The sequence below is a fragment of the Hyalella azteca genome, unplaced genomic scaffold, assembly GCF_000764305.2.
Source record: "Hyalella azteca isolate HAZT.00-mixed unplaced genomic scaffold, Hazt_2.0.2 contig15527, whole genome shotgun sequence".
In the NCBI taxonomy this organism is placed as follows: domain Eukaryota; kingdom Metazoa; phylum Arthropoda; class Malacostraca; order Amphipoda; family Hyalellidae; genus Hyalella; species Hyalella azteca.
The window spans coordinates 45,209-66,296 of NW_025945377.1; the positions used below are offsets into that span (position 1 = coordinate 45,209).

The following is a 21,088-nucleotide window of genomic DNA, read 5'->3' on the forward strand; positions in this document are numbered from 1 at the left end:
GTCTGTCCGTCTGTCCGTCCGTCCGTGACCTCAAGTTTTCGTCGACGAGAAAATGCGCTCTCTGTCACTCACTGCAGTGAGTACTGAGTTATATTTTTTCCCCTTGAGTGGGTCATCCTGACTCAGTTTGTCCTGGCAAAAGGCTTACACGTTTGCTCCCGCCTCGAATGATTGGTAAGAAATATTGTCATTATTTGGACAATATGACATACTTATTTTACTGAGTGAAGGATTAAGGTTTGCGATGCTGTGCAGTGGCGAACCTCCTGGGGAGCTTCGGGGCCGCCATCACCTTCGAGACCTTCATCACCCTGGGGCTGGTGCTGGCCATACCTGCATCGGCAGGTAATGAGGAGGTGATACTGCATCACCAGCGATGTGGGAGGTGCTGGGGAGGTACAGTGATGTGGGAGGTGCTGTGGAGGTACCATTGATGTGGGAGGTGCTGGGGAGATGGTCCCAATTTTTAGTTCTGGGCGAACTTTCCCCATGCACTCTAAAACAATCCTCAAACGACCTTAGATTATCTCAATAAGTATAATATAATTAATAATAATAATAAATAATTTAATACTAACTATTTAATAATATAATTAATAATAAATAAGCATAAGTAGTACATATATTAATAATATGCGTGCTGAAAATTATTTCTAGAAGTACCCTGGAAGTAAATTGATATGTGCACAAGCGCATACAAACTTCTTTGCAACACTGCATTTCGTATGTGCTTGTCAGTGCTCCATGGTCTACTCAGTCCCCGTATCCCCCATGACCAATTAAGACCCCTTTTTACCCCAGAGCTCCTTCTTATCCCCATATTACCCCAGATCTCCTTCTTATAACCCCTCCTTATATTATTCTCCCCATATTACCCCAAATCCCTCAAGTCTCCAAAAAATTATCTAGTGCCCTCTCTTATCCCTACATCACGACAGACCACACAAGTCTCCCCGTTCCCCTCAGTTTCCCACTTATCCCCATAACACCCAGGCCTCTTAAGTCCCCAACATCACCCAGTGCTGGACGTGCGGTGACCCTCCGTTTCCCCCAGTGTCGCCACATACCTCCATAGCCCTCAAGACCTCATAAGTCCCCAACATCCCCCGGTGCTGGACGTGCGGTGACCCTCCGTTTCCCCCAGTGTCCCCACATACCTCCATAGCCCCCAAGACCTCTTAAGTCCCCAACATCCCCCAGTGCTGGACGTGCGGTGGTACGGGGTTCGCTTCGAGGGGATGAAGCTGGCGGGGACATCCCTCTTCCTCATGCCATATGGCCCATTCATCCATCCCTCTTCCTCATGCCATATGACCCGTTCATCCATCCCTCTTCCTCATGCCATATGGCCCGTTCAAACCCTCTTCCCCGTAGGCTGGGGCGGCAGCGCAAGCGCCACCAGCAGCGCCAGCCTTCAGAACCCATCGACTACCGGACCGGTCTGATCTCCAGATCACATCTCAGGTCCGCGTCCGGCCTCATCCGCTGAACAACAAGTCCGCAAAGTTGGTATGATCAACAAATGTCCGTAAAATCAACAACACCGGGTTAGAAAAGCTGGAATGATCCGCAAAATCCCGTAAATCAAGAGATATCGGAATACAATATCCGGATAGCATTTTGTGGATTCCGCCTTTGCAAAATCAGCTAGAAAATGTTGAATAAAGAAAGATATCTACAAAAATTGCTCAATAGTTGACTGAATTTTAAAATTTGGATCTGCCAGAACATCTGAGGCCCTCATTTGATTGTAATCAATGAATACTTCAACCGACGGGATCAGTGAAAAAAAAAATCACGAATAAGATTGGTAAAATTCATTATAAAAAATCCTGTTTGTCAGTTTATTATATGCCGGATGCACTGAAGTTACGATCTGGATATTGACTCAGATTTATGGTCCTAATATTGACGTAGATTTGACCAAAGAAAACGCCATAGCACGGTGAACAATACCGCTCGGCTTGGTTTCAAGAGGCTAGTTTTTGGCTCTAGTTGATACCACGACAACGTTTTCCAGCCACCTTGTCGTGTGTATGCAAACTTTAAAGTAATTGGGAAGAATATTGCCGCTCAAATATATTCTTCTTATTTTGAACTACATCTACAAATTTACAAGGAACGCGCCCTATTTCTCCCTACCCCCGTCACTCTTTTAGCTTCCTCGATCAGACGGTTTCCTAACTGGGGTAAATTCAAATGTGGGGGAAAACTGTACATTTTTCTGGGGGTAGTGTATAGATTGGTTTCTTTGGAAGCGGTAACATGCCCATTGAGTTTAGTTCAATTATGTAGTAATTAGTATGCCCATTTATGTTGAATTAGGTAGTTTGGCCAAAAGCTCCAATTCCACTGGTGTAGTCAAGATTTGTCTGCTCTAGCCTAGCGCTTCTTTGGCCTAAGCTCCCAACACCTCGGCTCAAATGTCCCTTACTTACACTCATTATATTGTCAAATAGGTCTTAAATTTTACAGAGGAACTAATTAGTTCGTCTTTTTACTCGATATGCATGTGAACTACGTTTTTGTTCGAGCTAGATGCCTATATGGAAGCTACATATTTGTTCTAGACACCTATGCGACGTAGATATTCTAGATTTAGATCTAGATACTTATTATAGCAATGCTTTTGTTTGATCTGTTCTGCATCAATTCTGTTATTTTTTGGTTCAACAAAGATTGCTTCACCAATGTCATAGCCACATTCGGCCAACATCATTCGTTACGATTGATAAAGTTGAAATGAAGTTGCAATGTTATCTGAAAAATAACAAGTGAATACAGCTTTTAGCAATTGTGCTGAGTCACGCTAGCGAATGTTATCATAGTAATGTTTGTCTCGTTTCGCTGCATAGAAGTTACTCTATTTTAAAAATACTATTCTTTGTTCTATAGTATTTAATGTAGTTACAATTAAAGTATATAATCAAAATATGCTGCAGCGATCGTAAGTTCAACTAACATCACCAGTTCTAATGCAGCCGAAATGAGCCAAGTAATCGCATTCATTTCCCTCTCATTGTTCATAGTGAGCTCAAGTTAATTGGGATCCTTTACGGGTGATAAATGAATCATTCAAGGGTGATAAATTAACCCTTCAAGGGTGATAAATGAACCCTTTAAGGGTGATAAATTAACCCTTCAAGGGTGAAAATAACAAGTGAATACAGCTTTTAGCATTTGTGCTGAGTCACGCTAGCGAATTTTATCATAGTAATCTTTGCCTCGTTTCGCTGCATAGAAGTTATTATTTTTTTAAAATACTATTATTTGTTCTACAGTATTTAAAGTAGTTAAATTTAAAGTATATAATCAAAATATGCTGCAGCGATCGTAAGTTCCACTAACATTGCCAGTTCTAATGCAGCCGAAATGCGACAAGTAATCGCATTCATTTCCCTCCAATTGTTCATAGGGAGCTCAAGTTACTTGGGATCCTTTACGGGTGATAAACGAATCATTCAAGGGTGATAAATGAACCCTTCAAGGGTGATGAATTAATCCTTCAAGGGTGATAAACGAATCATTCAACTTTCAAGGGTGATAAATGAATCCTTCAAGGGTGATAAATGAATCATTCAAGAGTGATAAATGAACCCTTCAAGGGTGATAAATGAACCCTTCAAGGGTGATAGATGAACCCTTCAAGGGTGATAAATGAGCCCTTCAAGGGTGACATGTTTTCAAACATTTTCAACACGATAAAATAACGTTGCAGTCCCAGGCCACGCAGGAGCGCCGTGAACACATAAATTGTCTTCATGAAACTTATTATAATGTAATACTCATTAGTGCTTTAATATAGTTTAATAATATTATGTGAAGAAATAAGCAGGCTTATTCAATTGTTTTTGTGATTAGAAAAATTATTTATTAGCTAAAGGCATAGCCTTCCTGCCAAATGCGCATGTACAAATAGAGCGTGTGACGTGTGAATGCCGGCAATACCGAGTCTGCCATGATTTAGTTTATTAAAAAAACAGATCATATAACACCAATAAATATGTCACCAACATAGCGCTACCAATAAACCAATACCAACATTCTGCCAACATAACATCGTCTAGGACTGTAGTTGTATAACGTCAACCAAATTACAACAGTAAGAAAAAATGCCTTCCACATTAATGTTACCAGCATCATACCGACAACATAACACATGTTCTCAATGCACAAATGTAATACGGTACGTAGTGGTCATGTAGCGCTGTAGTGGTCAACTATTTAGACATGGCAGACTGCGATGTCTTAAAAAATTAACCGTTAATAATATTCGTGTCTATAAGACTGGCAACGAGAATTACCATCAGTAGATAGCGCTTATATTCGCAAGTTTTCAAAATAATTTCATTTCATACTCGTGGTCTTCGAGCTAGCGGAATGTGACTCGTAAACATTAATTTCTCATGGTTTATATGAAAATTTTCCACTTGGTACCATGTCAAATAATCCATATTGTGTCAGACGCGAATATACAATTTTTACGTAAGATTTTTATGCTTATATAAGTAACCACGCCGTTATTACTGGATAGTTATATGCGAATATTTGCATGCTTATCAGTAAACTAATAAAAGGTTTTATTGGATTGAGCGTCTTTGCTTCACCCTAAAAATACGAATGAAGTCTAGCTAACAATTTTCCTGTCAGCGTTTCTCTGTCTAGAGCTGCAAAGGTGAAAGAAACGATGTAAGTTCAACTATTCATTATTCCAACAAATCACACTAAGCAATACATCGACAATGTACAAGTGATATTCAACCCACTATCGAGTTGACACACAAAACAGCTTTCAACGGTCTATCCTCGCAGCAAACTCACAGAATCTACCGGTAATGTCAGACAAGAAGTCAATTTACATGCACTAACAACTAAATTGAGCACAATAACTATCACGTAACAATATACACTAAAATGAACAAGTTCAGTGCGAAGGTTGGAAGGCTTATTATTGGCACTTTTATTGTTTCATGGCATATTTTTAATTAATCATGGATTAAATTGATCATGCCTTGGTTCATCTTTAATGTTGATCTATCTTTTTTCTGTTCAAGAATCATTTGAGTCAACCGTAGCCTGGATAAACACGGTTTGTGAATATATCATGAAACTTTTTTATGAGGTCAAAACAGTGGGCGCTTCTGAGACGCTGTTGGGTTGCCGCCACCAACACCACTGCCATTGCCACCAACACCACCGTCAATGCCACTGCCAACGTCACAACCGCCAACGCTCAATGTCGGAGCTGCCAAAGACTCGTCGGTGTCGGGCAGCGTCTGGTGGAAACAAAATTTACATTTTTTTACAAAAAATATCGAGAGATTGAGTTCATTAAGAGTAATTTTCAAGAAGATTAGCAGCTTTTATTTCTTCATTGGCTGTAGGTGAAGCCTTTAATATAGGTAATATAGATAGTTCCAGCTGAAAAAAATAAATTCGTCTCGAGTCTCAAAAGTGCACGAAATTTCAACCAAAACAGAGAAACTGAAAAAAAATCACTTGAACCACAAAACAGTAAAAAAATTCTATCTTCAATGTCAAACATGAAATAAATTTTCAATTTAACTTTTGAAGTTCAAATATTTTAAAGCTTACAACTAAACAAATGAACAAATTTAGAAAATTAATATCAAATTGAGTGAGAATACGACTGGAAATCAACATGTTCAGCACATGAATATCTAATTGAATCTTACAACTGAAAGCAAACATGTTCGGGAAATATTGAATTGAATCCAACATGTGTCTAGCGAACAGGTTAGGAATATAAATTGTAAACTGAGTCTCACAATTGGAAGTGAACACAATAAATTTATGACCACTTACGCTGAGGCAGGAGCTAGGACAGTCACTGAGACTGAGGCCGCCTTCGTCTGACATATGCAGGAGCACTTGACCGCTTTGCTCCATGGTGCTGGAGTCTCCATAGGATTTGTGTTCACGGGAGTCACAGCTTGATCCACTTGAAGCATTGGAGCTGCTCAAGAACCTGGAGCTGCCTGAAACACTGGAGCTTTTGGAGGAGCTGCTGGAGTTGTAGGAGAGGTAATTCGTGCTCAGTTTGAACTCAGGAGACGAGTTGCCGAATATTTTAAAAGGAGAAACTTCATTAAATCTATTTGAATGGGGAGGATCGTTTATCTTGTATAATGGCGAGTTGTTTTTCAAAGCTTTGGATGTAGAAGTGTCTTCAAATTTATTAGAGGTAAAATTGACACTAAAACTCGATGTCTGAGAATTTCTTAATTCGTTCAATCTTAGAAAAGCATTGCTTGTTGTAGGAGAAAATGTGTTGCTGAAATTAAAAATAGATGGTGCATCACTGGATTTGTTTGCAGCTGGAGCGTCACTGAATACATTTGGGACTGAAGCATTGCTAAATTCATTTGCAGCTAAAGCAGTGCTGACTGCGGCTGAAGAAGGCTCATTTGATTTAAATAATGAGTAGCACGCACCGGTGGGTTTGTTAGATGAAGAAACCAAGTTGAATTTATTTGATAGATCATCATGGCAAAATTTGTGTGAGTAGCTGTGTTCATCGTGTTCCATATCATCACGGATTTTCATCAAAGATGAAATCTCACTCAATTTGTCACATTTTTGTGAAGAAGACATAGGAACATTGCTGTCATACATCAAACCTGAGCAAAATTCCGGACTGGAAGCAGTACTTTCTGACTGGTCAACAAATTTAATAGGGGAAAGATGACTAAGCTGAGCCATTGTAACAGGCTGCCCAAGCAATGACGTGCAAGAGGCGGTGTTCATTGCAGGGATCTTTAGGTCTTCCCTAGAGACTGTAATAGAAGACGCGCTTTGGACAGGGGTTGTAACAGACGTGAGGCTTTCGGCAGAAGATAGGAAGCTTTTGGAAAGTGTTGTGGTAGTCGAGAGAGTTCCGGTCATGCTTGTCTTTGAAGTGATATTTCCGGCTGGAGTTGTGGAAGACATCAGGTTTTTATCAGGGGTTGTTGAAGACGTAAAGTTGGCAGCAGAGGTAGTAAACGAAGTGCGGTCTTCAGCACGGGTTGTGAGAGACCTAACCCCTTCATCAGGGGTTGTAAAAGACATGAAATCTTTGGTAGGAGTCGTGAAAGACATGAAGGTTATGGTATTAGACCCTTGAGTTGAAGAACAAGTTTCATTGCACTCACGTTGATATCCTGCAAGATCCTGGCTTGTTGAATTAGTTTCAGTCGTAGCACATTCACATTTCAGTTCACCACAATCGTTGCATTTGACGCCACGTGGAGAAATGTCACATCTGATGGGCGAAAATTGTGGAGATGGCGGAAGGATTAAAGCTTGCTCTTTGCAATTAGTATCTATAAGAAACTGTTTCTGCGATCCAACATCTGGTGACAAGCTGCACATTGGACCATGAAAGGAATCTTGGTTCATACGCGAACTTTGACGGTGATAAATATTTAAATCAAATGAAGATTGCTGCAAGTCCCCAGCAATTGGTGACAGACTCATAGCTTCACGGCCTATGTCTGTGGAATACATATAGACTGGAGACATTATTGGTGGTGTGGGTTCTGCCGCAACTTCACTTGGATGATGAAAAACACCGTCTTTCCTAGGAAAACACGTTTGCAGTATTGGCGAGCCCTCTGATTTATCATCTGCTGATTTTCCAGAAAAGCTTGTTAGGGATGGACTGCAAGATTTGGAGTCTTCGCTACTGAAGAGCAGTCGCCGACGTAGTGAAGTATTGTTAAAACAAGCGACATCATTTGTTGCACTTGCTCCATCAGGAGTTTTACTCTCAGCTGCCTGAGAGTAGAGCGCAAACAACGATTCTACATGTGCCGGCAACACGGGCGGGAACGATAAGTTTGTTTGACAAGAAATACTGACGCCTTTAGGAGCATTATGCAAAGGCATAGGAAAGGAAGGACTGGCCGCGGCAGGGGTGAAGTTTCGGCAATCGCTTGACAGTGGAGTTTGCACAGACCCTGAAGTGCAGCTACTGTATTTATGTCTCTCACTCAGATCACCAACTCTGCTCTTGGGTCCTGAATTGGTCCATGGGCTTGGCAAGATACACCGCCTAGAGAAAAACTTTTCTATTGCCTCCTGGGCTTTTTTCTCATACTCCAAGTCTTGGGGAGAGTCAACATGGGTTTGAGGAGAAGTTAGTTCTATATGAGCTGGATTAAGTAACGCAATCTGTTCAATAGACCACCTGAAATCTGAGGCACTTTTCTCTCCTCCGGCTGGTGAAATTACCTCTTTGAATAGTGATGGACTCACAGTGGGCATCTGCAGGCTGTCGGTGCACGAGTCAAATGGGTTCATAGAGCTTTGATCAATTGAACAAACGCGATCTTTTGAGTCGTCGTCATTGTGACGCGGGCATCTCCTTATATAACCTGCAGGAACGTGGGGAGTTTGATCTTGGTGAAACTGTCTAGTCAAGTTCTTCAGTGAGCCACACGTTGATAATTTAGAAGGGGTAGAAGCAGCATGATTTGATGAGGGAGAACTACGATAAGATTCTTCATTGCTACCAGCCATCTGCACACAGCCTTTGGTGTGAGGCAGCGGGCTTGATGGAAGCTGTGTACTGCAGTCAATAACATCAGGTGATGAAATGATCGTGGTGCTGAATAAATTGACTTTTGCAGGGCCCGAACTTGCATAATCTTGTCCTCCGATGATATCAGTGGAAAAGTTACCAGTACTGGAACCCACTTTTTCTCTACCTGCAATGATTGTGGTACTATACAGATTATCCTTGTTGGAGGCAGACTTGACGTGGGATGAACCATCAGAAACAGCGTCTGTTAAGGACCCATTAAAAGACTGCCCATCCCCCATGTCTTGGAAGCTTTGGGTCAACTCGTCAGTGCTCAACAATTTGATGTCAGCATTAAGATTTTCAATATTCATTCTCAATCGAGATAGGCAAACTTCCCCACACTTTTCACAGTCGACACTTGCCTGTAGCTCCTGAAAGGCATTCTTTTCAAAAATACGTTCATCTTCACTAATCGAAGTTGAACACTGACACAGCCCCTTGGTATCTGTGTCTTTCATCATCAAAATGGAGCATTTCATTTCAAAGTCTGAAGGTTTAAAGAGAGCTTCATGGTCTTGATCAAAGAACGATAGATTGCATTCAGATTGCTTGTATTTTTGAAGCTGCCCTGACAAGAAGAGGGAGACAATATCAGGGCTGTCTTGCCAACCAAGCGACAAGCAGCCAAGCTGAGAATATTCCAAGAGACTGTTAGCTTTTGATGAGTTGACAATGCTGGGAGAAGCTAGGGAGGAGCTCGGGTTGCTGGGAGAACCCAATTGACCACCATTACTCTCTTGGGACGCTGGCAGAGAAATTCGTCCCACTATTTCAGGGTGGGGAGCCCTAGCAGCAGTAGCATCTGAAGTTCTGCAAATATTGGCTTAATTAAAGTATAACATTTACAGTTATTTCCTCATTGCACACAATATTTAGATAGAATAATTACAAAAATTCAGCATGACTTCATTATTTTCAATAACAGGACATTTAATTTACCTACGGTACTTAAGGTTAAAGTTATCTGCTTATAACTTTAGCAACCTGGCCTTAACTTGTTTAAAATTTAATTCCTTATGTAAACAAGTAGGCAAAGTTTTAGTATTCTTATACCTATATTATTCAATCACATCTAAATTGAACTTGAATTGATTTCAGTCTTCTTAGAAGATTTTTCTCCATTTGATCATTTAATGAGTCAAAATGAAAAAAAAAATAATGTCTAAAGCTTTACTTTGCAAAGCCAGGTTTCCAAATAGGGTTATCATTATCACTCTTTAATGTCATTCTTCTTACGCCTCCTAACTCTCTTGTGGAGGAATCTTAGAAAATTCACTAATTTAATATTATAATAGTTTTAAAAAATTGTTTTCAATTCTAGCTTCATGATAGAAAGATTTCAATAGTAACAACTCATTGTTGGAGACAAATATTGCCAGTACTAAGTATGGTCAGAATGGTGGAGTACCTACTCAACATTCAGTAAAATTGAAAAAGGTTTTGAATGAGCACATCATTTTTCTACTTGTTCTATTTCTACAATGAAACTTTTCTAGCTATTATTACTGTTCTATTTTCAGAGTAAAACTTTTCTACCTAATATCAGAGACACAGGAAATTAATGAGTATTGACAACTTTAACAAAGGTATGTCCCAGATTAGAAAATTTTCAACACAACATATGATTAGTATGGAGACAGAAAAGCAGCAGCCATAACTCATTAACAGATAAAGATTAAATCCCATACTTAGGAGATACAGAACAAGTACTATATAAAACTTTGTTTAGGGAAATATTTTTAGCATCAGAAAAATTGTTTGCTGATAAGTTATAAATTATAAATAAAGAATAAGAATGAAAAAAAGACCAATCAACACTGTTCAGTATATATATACAAATTTTATGTTTTTAGTGGATTTTCTCATTTATGAAAAAAAGGCTCTATTGTGCTCATCATTTCAGTTTGTCCTCAACTTCACGTCATGGTTGGACAAGAAAATTCGCTTTCTGTCACTCACTGCAGTGAGTACTGATCCATTTTGTTTAATTACATTTGGGTTGGCATTATCACCCTATGACTTTTGAAAATTTCCTGTTGCCAATGCGCCAGAAAAATATCATCGACAGATAACTATAATTATCTTGTTCTTCATAACAAAGGCTCACTTTTTTCAAGCTTTGGAAAGTAATCATAAACTTACTTCCCAAGTGCTCTTGTTACAAGATCCAGGTATCCATGCACAGGAGATGAGGAACACAGCGCAATGGTTGCCTCTGAGAGCATACCACAAACTGAATTATCTGAAGACTTGTCAGCAATACTTTTTCAATATGCCCACTGGTCTCTGTGCATAATAATCTGGAATAAAAAATGTAGCAATAAATGATGTATTGAATAAATTTTAAAGTAGACCAGGAAATTGAAAATAAACCTATTTTGTTTGAAAAATTCCTTATTTGACACTGTAATTACATGCAATTAAAATTATTATCATGTTGATAATTATCACATAGAATTAAATTCCATGCTAGTATAAAAAGCAATAAAAAATTAATAATCTATTATATTATTTTAAAATTATAATATGAAATAGGTTAACAAGCATATGAACAAGGAGAAATCCAAAGATGTGAGACATGAATGAAAAATTGGAACTTTGAGTAGACTGTAGACTGTACTCTGTAGTCAGTACCATAGGGTAGTGATCATGCACATGTGTTAATAATTAGATAAGAGATAATTTATCTAGCTGGAACCTTGCAGCCCTAAAAATAGCAGAAATGCTCTAATTGCAACTTAAAAAGTAGAAATATTCTAAGGCAGTCTGCTGAATCGTACCCAATCTGGAATATCTTACAGAATTTTTACAAAAATTGCATGTGAAAGCTTTAGTTGTATGACTAACTGACTAAGGGTGATTTTTGGTAATTGCAGGCAGAAATTTGCCCATTTTCTTTTTTTTTTGAAAGAAAATAGGCAAGAGCCATTAAAATAGATTAAGTAGACAACAAGCATAGGCTTTTTTTATATAATTTTATCTTCTTCATGGTTTGCTTCTGAATGGTTGTCTAGAATGGGTTTACAGTTTCATTATACATTCAGAATTCAGTATCCATGGCATATGTTACAGATAGGGACATGGGGTAGACGGTAGACCCTCATCCAGGATTAGCGCCTCATGGTCTCACTCTGGGCCCTGGGGATGGGGGACCAGCAACCAGGATCAGTGGTCACTGGTCATGGACTCATGGTCACTTTTGGTCAGGACTCAGGACATCAGGTCAAGGTTAATTCCTTTACAAAAAAGCAAAAACACATCAATTTTTTATTGCATAGCCATAGCTCAGTTTATATAATTATATCTTAGGATATAATTATATTATATCCTAATATATAAAGGATATAATTAATAATTAAGGATATAATTATAGCTAACTAAGCTAAGTTGTAACTAAACTGATTCTGCTGCTGAATTGATTTAATAACAATGTTTACCAGTTAGGCTTTCATTTTTCTCTCAAATTCCACTTTCCACCAAATCATATGAAAGCAATCCACAATCCACATTCCACCCTTCAAGTTCAAATTTACGGCAGTCGGCAATTTGGCATACGGCCATACACATACTTAGTCATACTAAGTACTAACTATAGTAACTAGCCTTAAGCGGTTAAGCCTACCATTAAAACACTAATTAACTAGCCTAGCCTATCACTCATCTCATCAGTAACTGATGATAGACTGATAGTGATGATTGATGAATACTTGAATTATTATTGAATAGTAAATTAGTAATGATAAGTAATCCAGTAATGTAATAATTGTGCATTCATAACCATAGTTGGAAAAAGGTCAGTACTCATTTCAAATTTTCAATTAGCTCAGACTTCAGCGCCTGGCCCCTACCACCACGGCGCCACCGGAAAGCAAGTTACAACACTTGCTTTAATTTTGAAGAAAAGTATTGAGACAACATCCTGAGCGACGAACGTCTTTAGAGTTAACTCAGTTAAGAGGAAATTTCTAACTTTCTGAATAGAAATTAAATGTAAATTTCAAACTGCAACGGATCATGCCATCACAACATTATTATTTATGAGTGTACTCACCCGCCTCTCATTTACTCACCCGCCTGTGCCGCCTCTACGCTACTGCTACATTCACGATACTGCTACTGCACAACAACAACATTTGAATCCAGGAGCCAGCAGGCAGCAGCAATTCGAATTTTCCGCGTTAAGTAGAATTGCGTACGCGCACAGAAATGACCATTTTCATAAATAATTTTTCTTACTATCATCAAGAGGTCAATTTCATTCGTAATAATAATAGGGAATTCAATTTTCTTCAATGTTCATGCGAATGAAATATGGTATCATGAGAAAGTGAAGTGCACATTCATACAATGAATGGGCTGCGTGGAAATGCGAGACCCGACCCAATCAAGTAAGCGTGAGAAGTGTTCCCAGCTGATTGCATGTGATATTTATGAATAAGGCTCCTCCATTGCTACAACGTTAATTCTTATAAAAAAGGCAATTCATTTCTCTGAATTTTTGCACTCAACATAGCTTTGACTATTTCAATAAAAGAAATTCATTAAAAGCTCAAAACTAAGAATATTTTATACTGTCGTTGATTACATGTCCCTACATGTAGCACCTGTACATCGTCTCATTTCATTTCGATTCTTTTTTTAGGGTGTACTTAGAGGTTGATAACTGAATATATTTTAGTCTCTTAGGATACTGTAGAATTTTTTTAACCAACTTATTTTTAAATGCCTATGGAGACGCGAATTTTTTTACACTTTTTTAAATAAATGAATGTATGACACACCCATGAACAACCGGTCTAAAGGTCTGACTAAGGGCCGGCGAGCGCCCCTATCACAATCCCAATTCTTGTTTAGCGTTTTCCGGATGTTTTCTAGACAGAATCGTTTGCGGTTACGAATGTAGCCTGAGAAGCTTTAAAACGATAGTAACAACAAAACAATAGCAAGCGTACTCAAAGCGTTGCAACATTAAAGCTAACCACACATAAGTCACCGACTTGCAATAAAAACGATACTGAATTATGTTAAAGTGCGTTGTAAGAACTTTAAAAACTTTTAAAGTAACTTAATTTTTTCTTTGTCATTATATTTGAGCACGGTGACTCAAGAGAACTGGCGACACAAATGTCATTGACGGCTTGACATTTCCAGACAAAATTCGTACAGGTTTCGGAAGTTATCAATCACTATTAAATATTGGTAACGTGGTAGCCGCTCGTTTGTAACAGGTTGCTCGGCCGAGTGATTAAATTAATGAGTAGCAGAATTGGAACGGTGAGTTGCGGGTACGATTCCAGCTAGCTTTAAAAATTCCAGTCAACGCTTCCAGGCGGTTGGTACCTAAGCCTGCATACTTTTATGACGACGAAATGTGAATCCCGAGGCTAAAATCGCGACATGCCCGGCACTAGCAACTCAATTAACGATCGTATCCGACGCCAATAAGAGTGTTATTAATTTGAAATTACAGATTGATGGCAATCACATCATTATTGACTGGCGACCACTATCTCATAAGCAGTATAAAGTCAACATGCATGTGTGTGACGCCAACGGACAGACGTCGATAACAATAACCCTAAAGCCAGGTTCACATCATACTGCCGGGTACGTGCCCAGCATATGCCAGTCACGGTCCAGTCCAATATTATTTAATGCAGTTCCATAAAAGCATCTACAGTTTTCTACACCGATAGGCATGGCAGGTGCTTTGCACAGCTGGTTTGAATGCTTCTATAGAAATGCATTGAAGAAAATTTCACTGGACCTTGACTCGCATATGCCAGTCAATCCCATGTTATTCACAATATTATAGCTTATCGCATTGAACATCAGATTTTACGTCATCGTCGATGTAGTCAATCGATGAGATTAAAGAAATAACATAGTGGCATCTATCTAATAGATGGTACTAATGCTTTAACGCATCAATTCGTCCTTATAATACCACCTTGAAATAGCACCATATTAAGCGCAGATTAAATAATGAACTGCAACACTTTACGAATAAAACGCTTTATTGTAACAAATTATTGCAGAAAATAATCGCCTCTATCATATAAAACGCAACTCTGACAAGCATATCAAGCGATATAATAGTTTGAAAGAAAGCATATTCTAAATCATATCAAATTGGGATTCATGAATAAATTGCATCCTATTTGTAATCAATAGCCAGCAAAAATGCGTTCATTTCATGATGGCACTTCATTTGAACTGACTATGCATAAACTTTTATAAAGCCTTTCATTTCCGATACTTCATAAACCATTATATCAACCTATGTTACTGTAGAAAAATTTATTATAGAGCTAAATTATTATACATGATCTTAGGGTGTAAAGGCTACTGATTAATACTGATCAGAGATTTCTCTCCCATGACATAGTATTCGACAGTTAGAATATATATACTATCTTTCTCAATTACAACCTTGGTCTGTGGGAGCGCCCCATTAGTAGTCATCGTCCAGATTTCCTTCAGCTCCAGCTGAATCTAGACCGACTTCCTCGTAGTCTTTCTCAAGGGCGGCGACGTCCTCCCTGGCCTCGGTGAACTCGCCCTCCTCCATGCCCTCGCCAACGTACCAATGCACGAAGGCCCTCTTGGCGTACATCAGGTCGAACTTGTGGTCCAGACGCGCCCAGGCCTCAGCGATGGCCGTGGTGTTGCTCAGCATGCACACGGCACGAGATACCTTGGCCAGGTCCCCACCAGGGACCACGGTGGGAGGCTGGTAGTTGATGCCAACCTTGAAACCCGTGGGGCACCAGTCCACGAACTGGATGCTCCTCTTGGTCTTGATGGTAGCGATGGCAGCGTTGACATCCTTGGGCACGACATCACCGCGGTAGAGCAGGCAACACGCCATGTATTTGCCATGTCGGGGGTCGCATTTCACCATCTGGTTGGCGGGCTCGAAGCACGCGTTGGTTATCTCTCCTACAGACATTTGCTCGTGATATGCTTTCTCTGCGCAGATAACAGGCGCGTAGGTCACCAATGGGAAGTGGATGCGAGGGTAGGGCACCAGGTTGGTCTGAAACTCGGTCAAGTCGACGTTGAGAGATCCTTCGAAGCGCAGAGATGCTGTGATCGACGACACTATCTGGGCAATGAGCCGATTTAGGTTGGCGTAAGACGGACACTCAATATTGAGGTTACGACGGCTTATTTCATAGATAGCCTCGTTATCGACCATGAAGGCACAATCCGAGTGCTCCAGCGTGGTGTGTGTGGTCAAGATCGAGTTATATGGCTCGACCACAGCAGTGGCAACCTGAGGTGCAGGATAAATAGCAAACTCAAGCTTGCTCTTCTTGCCATAGTCGACGGAGAGTCTCTCCATGAGGAGGGAAGTAAAGCCTGATCCTGTGCCACCGCCAAACGAGTGGAAGATCAAGAAGCCCTGCAGCCCCGAGCAGTTGTCTGCCGACTTACGGATGCGGTCCAGCACGACGTCGACGATCTCCTTGCCGATGGTGTAGTGACCGCGCGCGTAGTTATTAGCGGCGTCCTCCTTGCCGGTGATGAGCTGTTCTGGATGGAACATCTTGCCGTACACGCCGCTCCGTACCTCGTCTGCACAATTAAAATCGAAGTTGACAATAATTTAAGACGTCGAGTATTTAATGCCAAATTTCAATGACATGAACTTACTAATGGAGCGAGCTCATAACGACCAGATGAGAGCCCACTCCAGCATCATCAAAGGGACGTACATAACACGTACAGAAAATTTCTCAAGCCCAACATTTCTTAAGACCAACTGGCACTCGGTCAAGTTCTTTTTTAGAAAAACACTTCGTGGAAATTAGACCCAATATTACGCTCGGAATGTTTTGCAGAGCGTATATGTACCTCGTGAATCCAAAATTTTCGCCTTGAGAAGACGTGGCAGGGCTGGCATACTAGTCACCTCAAAAACTCTACCCGTATTCTGTCATGCTAGGAAACAAAGAGAGCATAATTTGCCACGGAGGGTCAGGAAATGACTGTTCGATTTCCTCTCGTGAAATTCTCAAATGCGACGTAGCAGCTTGACAGAACACAATTAGTTTACGGAAAGCCAAACAGGAACACAAAGAACCAAACTGGAACACCCAGAACTGGAACACCCAAAAAATCGAACTGGAACACCCAAAAAACCGAGCTGGAACACCCAAAAAACCGAGCTGGAACACCCAAAAAACCGAACTGGAACATTCAAAAAATAACTGGAATTCCCAAGGGTGCGGTTGACTCACCGATGACGGAGGGCTCGAGATCGACGAAGATGGCCCTGGGAACGTGCTTGCCACTGCCAGTCTCAGCGAAGAAGGTACCGAAGGACTGATGGTCGTCGGTCGTCTTGCTCGAAGACACGCGGCCATCAGGCTCGATGCCATGCTCCAGGCAGTAGAGCTCCCAGCAGGCGTTGCCCATCTGCACGCCAGCCTGGCCCACATGGATCGAGATGCACTCACGCTGGGGAGGAAAGGGACGTTAGAGGGAAGGGGAAGGAAGAGACATTCGAGTGGCTGAACCATTCAGCGCTTTGGAGCGGAGGAGGCGAAAGACGTTTGGGTGGCGGGGGCAGCTTACACCTCCTAATGTAAAAGACGACACTTATTATTTTTATGCCCTCTCCTTGGAACACATGTAACGAGATACACCCAGCAAGTAAAGAATTAAGAGCATATATCGTATCAGCTGAATAAGGGAACATTACTTCAACTCTTATTCTTCTGTTAATGATGCAGCCGTTAATACCATTCGTATATAATCGCTTGGCAACGAAGATTTAACTACAGTACACTTTATTTCCTTGATAATCTACCAACTCCTGTGATGATGAATAGTAAATTTAAACCTGATGCAATACTAGAGTTAGAATAACTACAATAATTATTGGGAAAATTGAACATTTACCAACAAGCAAGTCCTGGCGTTCTAGGAACTTGCACATGATTCAGCAGAATAAAACGTATCAATATATTACCCTCATTAACATTTGGGGCACAGGCATAACGTCGCTGGAGATGCGTGTTGCGCATCCTAAATTACTTTTGTACATAATATATTATTTTTAGATCAATTTCTGAAAGTGGGCGTCGGTCGTCGGGCAAGTGGGCGTCGGTCGTCGGGCAAGTGGGCGTCGGTCGTCGGGAACGCTAATTTGTCATGACGTTGGGCGCTAACTTACGAACTGCGCAGGAATAGTTGCCAACCTACGACCCATGTCGGCAGACATTACCGAATCAATGTTAATTCACCTAACGAGCTTCGGAAATATAACCAGAACGAATTCATTTATTTTCAGCGAAACTTCATTCGTTGATAGATGACCGTCATCAGTACGTCATTATTATTCGTTTATATTTATTATTCACTGCAGAGCAATTGGTCGTCGGCTCGTTGTACGCATGAAAGTGAATGAAATTCAAAACTTCACAGTCTCGGCGTTAACGTTCGGAAAAACCCCCAGAATATGAGCACATTGAAACTTTTCCTAATTCACACCGTCGATGTGCAATATAATGCTACACGTCGTCGTCAACAGGCATTAATTAAAGCAGAGGTCTCAGTAGTAAGATGCCGGAAAATTCATCATCGTTATCAATCGTCAGTTATGGAAAGATATCAATCGTCAGTTATGGAAAGATCGGGTTCCAAAGACTGGATCCCTTGTGAATCAAGTCACGAAAAATTCAAGAATCGGCAACAGGCCATGGGCCTATTTCTTCAGTGCCGTCACTTCTATTCTATAAAGAAACTTAGCACATTATAAAAGGAAAAATGTGACCTCTGTATTTACGCGATCTTTAGCCGAGCACAACGATCCTAAGTGCACATTGGACTAAATGTGCCGCCACTCACCATATTTATTCAATTTTCTTTGTATGACACCGAGCTGAGCTTATATTGAACCACTAGGCCAAACTTCCAATAGTAGTTCTACTTCGTAAGCCAGGGTTCAAGTTACACAGATGCGCAATATCTTCGCTTGCGGTCGGTACGCATATCTTGTGATGTCATTTCCTGACTTAGTGTTGCCACCTGATAAACCTTTCTCTGCCAATAAGCGCTCTAGACACTCATAAATAATATTTTACGTTTCACCATTTTTTTATATTTTTGTTTCTTTATACAGTTTTACGGGGTTTTTATCTCGTAATATAAGGCAGGGTAAATAGGTGCAATGGATAACGTAGTGCAACATTATAAATATATGTTCTTGGTTTTCTCCATCAGTATCTTTAACGCACGATTTAAAACGTAACAGACATGAAGATAATCAATGTTTATTTTTTATGTGTTTAACGGAAAATAGAATGTCACATATTTTGCCATCAAATGTTCGACCAGAATTTAAGCAATTTGCGTGAACTACTGTCATTAACGGAATTTTGAAGTTCTAAATTTCTTTTGATAATTTTTACTGCAAAAAGGGTTGAGTAGAACCTGAAATTGTCCTTACATGTAGTTTAAATAATCACCAAAATAAATGTATGCTCGATAGTACGAATCGAACAAAGTACGCACCGAAGAGACAAATTTCTTAATTTTCAGGGGATTTTATTATTTGCATAAGAAACAACATTAAGAGTTTCATGAAATTATGTTTCATGAAAATATCCGGTCAAATGACACGAGTTTAGATCTATGAACAAGGCACGAAATGGAAAAGAATCGGCGACAGGCCACATCAGGCCTACACTTCAGAGCCGACATCACTATGTTATGAATTATTCATTTACAGCCAAAGTATCCAAATCAGCCGGTCCATGTGGGCGCTTCCAGGTTTCTCTTGAACATGCTTCTGCATCATGGGGGCGTTAGACCAGAAGAGGCTAGGCCGAAGTAGGTACAGATAGATGAGGAACTACCTGCTTATGAGCGAGCATGCATAAGCATTGGCTGAACACCTACGACGCTATTATTTTTTGGCACTTTGTCTATTGTTTGAATTCAGGAGTTCAAGCGTAGTCTGCGACTTCTAGCTAGCTCTGGGGCTGAGTAACATTAATGCATGATGAAGCTGGACGTTAGCTCCAGGGCTTGTTTAGGAGTAAAATTTGTGACCTACGGCTGCACCCCCTGATCATGCTGGTAGAAATGTCCATTTTAATTAAGGCGTGCAACCCATATTACGTGAAGAGATATACAAAACATTGTATTTTTTAACAAAGGTCATGCTCTGAAGCTAAATTATCCTGAATATAATAAACTTTTACATGTGTTCCGAAACATTCGTGCATGATTTTAAATTTACAATGGATTTTACTACTTCTGAACCATTTTATGTTCGACTCTGGCTTTTCCGATCCGGTTTTTATTTTGTTTAACCTTAATCACAATACACGACTTTCTTTGCTTTTCACTAAAAAGGTCGGGAGCGCAGCCGTGCACCACCAATTTTGTGCACCAATAAGCCCTGAATCGAATGCCTTGGATCTCTCCGGATATCCACCAATCAGCCGTGCACCACTCGGCTTTGTCCTCCTCCGGCCTTGACCACCACCTGACATGCACCACCAGGCCGCGGATCGAATCTGACTTCCGGGCATCGTTAAATTACGTAATTTTACGTTCAAATTGAATCACAAGATTTCATAATTATTGAAAAGATCACATAACCTTTTGCTTCGGTACGAAACGTAAATTTCACTAATAATTATCGTAAGATTTTAATTTAATCATATTTTAGGTCGACATAAGTTTTTGGGACAAATTGTAAAATTTTTATTCTCGTGCAGTTAATACAGAAACGCTTCTCGGATTATTTCTAAATATTTCATTATTAATAGTATAATTGAAGTTGATTATTTTATAAGTAATTTTGTACCGAAATAGAGTAACACCTTTTATCATCGCAATAATTAACACTTCATTATCATATTGATCACGACAATATATGACTGATCGCGAATTATATTATTGGCCATGTGAGGTCTATTTTAAAACTAGAACAACTTATGAGGATCTACCAAAACTTGGGTCTAGGCAGAAACACATCACTAACAGTCTATCTAGAAGGTACCCAATGTGTGAGCGCCTTACGTTTCTTTGAAATTACTGTCTCCTTGTTTAAGTGTTCTCACCTTAATCGCAAATATTGAAAATTTATCTAATTTTGACTATTCCTGCCGTAGGGAAATAATAATACCTGCTTATATTCCACATTTCAAACAGATCCGTTCAGTATTGAAGGACTTATGTGTCGTTCGGTGGCCTAAAAATTGCGTTTATTCGTTTCAATTGAAAACGAAATGATGTGGAAATCGGTAATTTTTCCTATCGCAGGGCATCGATAGTACATAGATATATTCCGAATTTCAGACAGATCCGTTCAGTATTGAAAGACTTATGGAACGTTCGGTTGAGCGAAAAGTTAGGTCTTGCGTTTGGGTCCGGAGGAGTGTCGATTCGGTTGGAAAATACATGCTACTGATCCTCTTTATGCTGCTGGGAAATGGGAATGTCTATTTTAAGGTGTGCAGCCCATATTACTTATAGAGA

At 40.0% G+C, this 21,088-nt stretch overlaps 3 protein-coding genes across 3 annotated transcripts in view; 1 reads left to right on the forward strand and 2 right to left on the reverse strand.

Moving 5' to 3' along the window:
- Positions 1 to 2,799, forward strand: part of LOC108666904 — a 16,434-nt gene extending 13,635 nt beyond the window's left edge. Inside the window, exons 9-11 of the mRNA XM_047884538.1 lie at positions 256 to 345; positions 1,201 to 1,302; positions 1,365 to 2,799. Coding sequence (XP_047740494.1) covers positions 256 to 345; positions 1,201 to 1,302; positions 1,365 to 1,489 — 317 coding nt within the window. The 3' untranslated portion in view covers positions 1,490 to 2,799. The remainder of the gene's footprint in view (positions 1 to 255; positions 346 to 1,200; positions 1,303 to 1,364) is intronic.
- A 1,891-nt stretch (positions 2,800 to 4,690) lies between these two features.
- Positions 4,691 to 12,712, reverse strand: LOC108666910 (uncharacterized threonine-rich GPI-anchored glycoprotein PJ4664.02). The gene is made up of 4 exons (XM_018153874.2): positions 12,658 to 12,712; positions 10,730 to 10,887; positions 5,827 to 9,397; positions 4,691 to 5,276 (listed from the first exon to the last, which is right to left on the reverse strand). The coding sequence occupies exons 2-4, from the start codon at positions 10,810 to 10,812 to the stop codon at positions 5,124 to 5,126; spliced, it is 3,807 nt and encodes a 1,268-aa protein (XP_018009363.1). The 5' UTR covers positions 10,813 to 10,887; positions 12,658 to 12,712; the 3' UTR covers positions 4,691 to 5,123.
- A 1,874-nt stretch (positions 12,713 to 14,586) lies between these two features.
- Positions 14,587 to 18,604, reverse strand: LOC108666909 (tubulin alpha-3 chain-like). Its single transcript, XM_018153872.2, has 3 exons — positions 18,446 to 18,604; positions 16,834 to 17,053; positions 14,587 to 16,168 (listed from the first exon to the last, which is right to left on the reverse strand). The coding sequence occupies exons 1-3, from the start codon at positions 18,446 to 18,448 to the stop codon at positions 15,042 to 15,044; spliced, it is 1,350 nt and encodes a 449-aa protein (XP_018009361.1). The 5' UTR covers positions 18,449 to 18,604; the 3' UTR covers positions 14,587 to 15,041.
- Between the last annotated feature and the right edge of the window lie 2,484 nt (positions 18,605 to 21,088).

Bases quoted from the DNA above. Each gene is read 5' to 3' on its own strand.
- LOC108666909 (XM_018153872.2), bottom strand. The intron at 16,169-16,833 runs GTGAGTCAACCG...TTAATTGTGCAG, and splicing joins TCTCGAGCCCTCCGTCATCG to ACGAGGTACGGAGCGGCGTG.
- LOC108666910 (XM_018153874.2), bottom strand. From the start codon at position 10,812: ATGCTCTCAGAGGCAACCATTGCGCTGTGTTCCTCATCTCCTGTGCAT. The intron at 9,398-10,729 runs GTAAGTTTATGA...CAATATTTGCAG, and splicing joins GTAACAAGAGCACTTGGGAA to AACTTCAGATGCTACTGCTG. The intron at 5,277-5,826 runs GTAAGTGGTCAT...TGTTTCCACCAG, and splicing joins GTCCTAGCTCCTGCCTCAGC to ACGCTGCCCGACACCGACGA.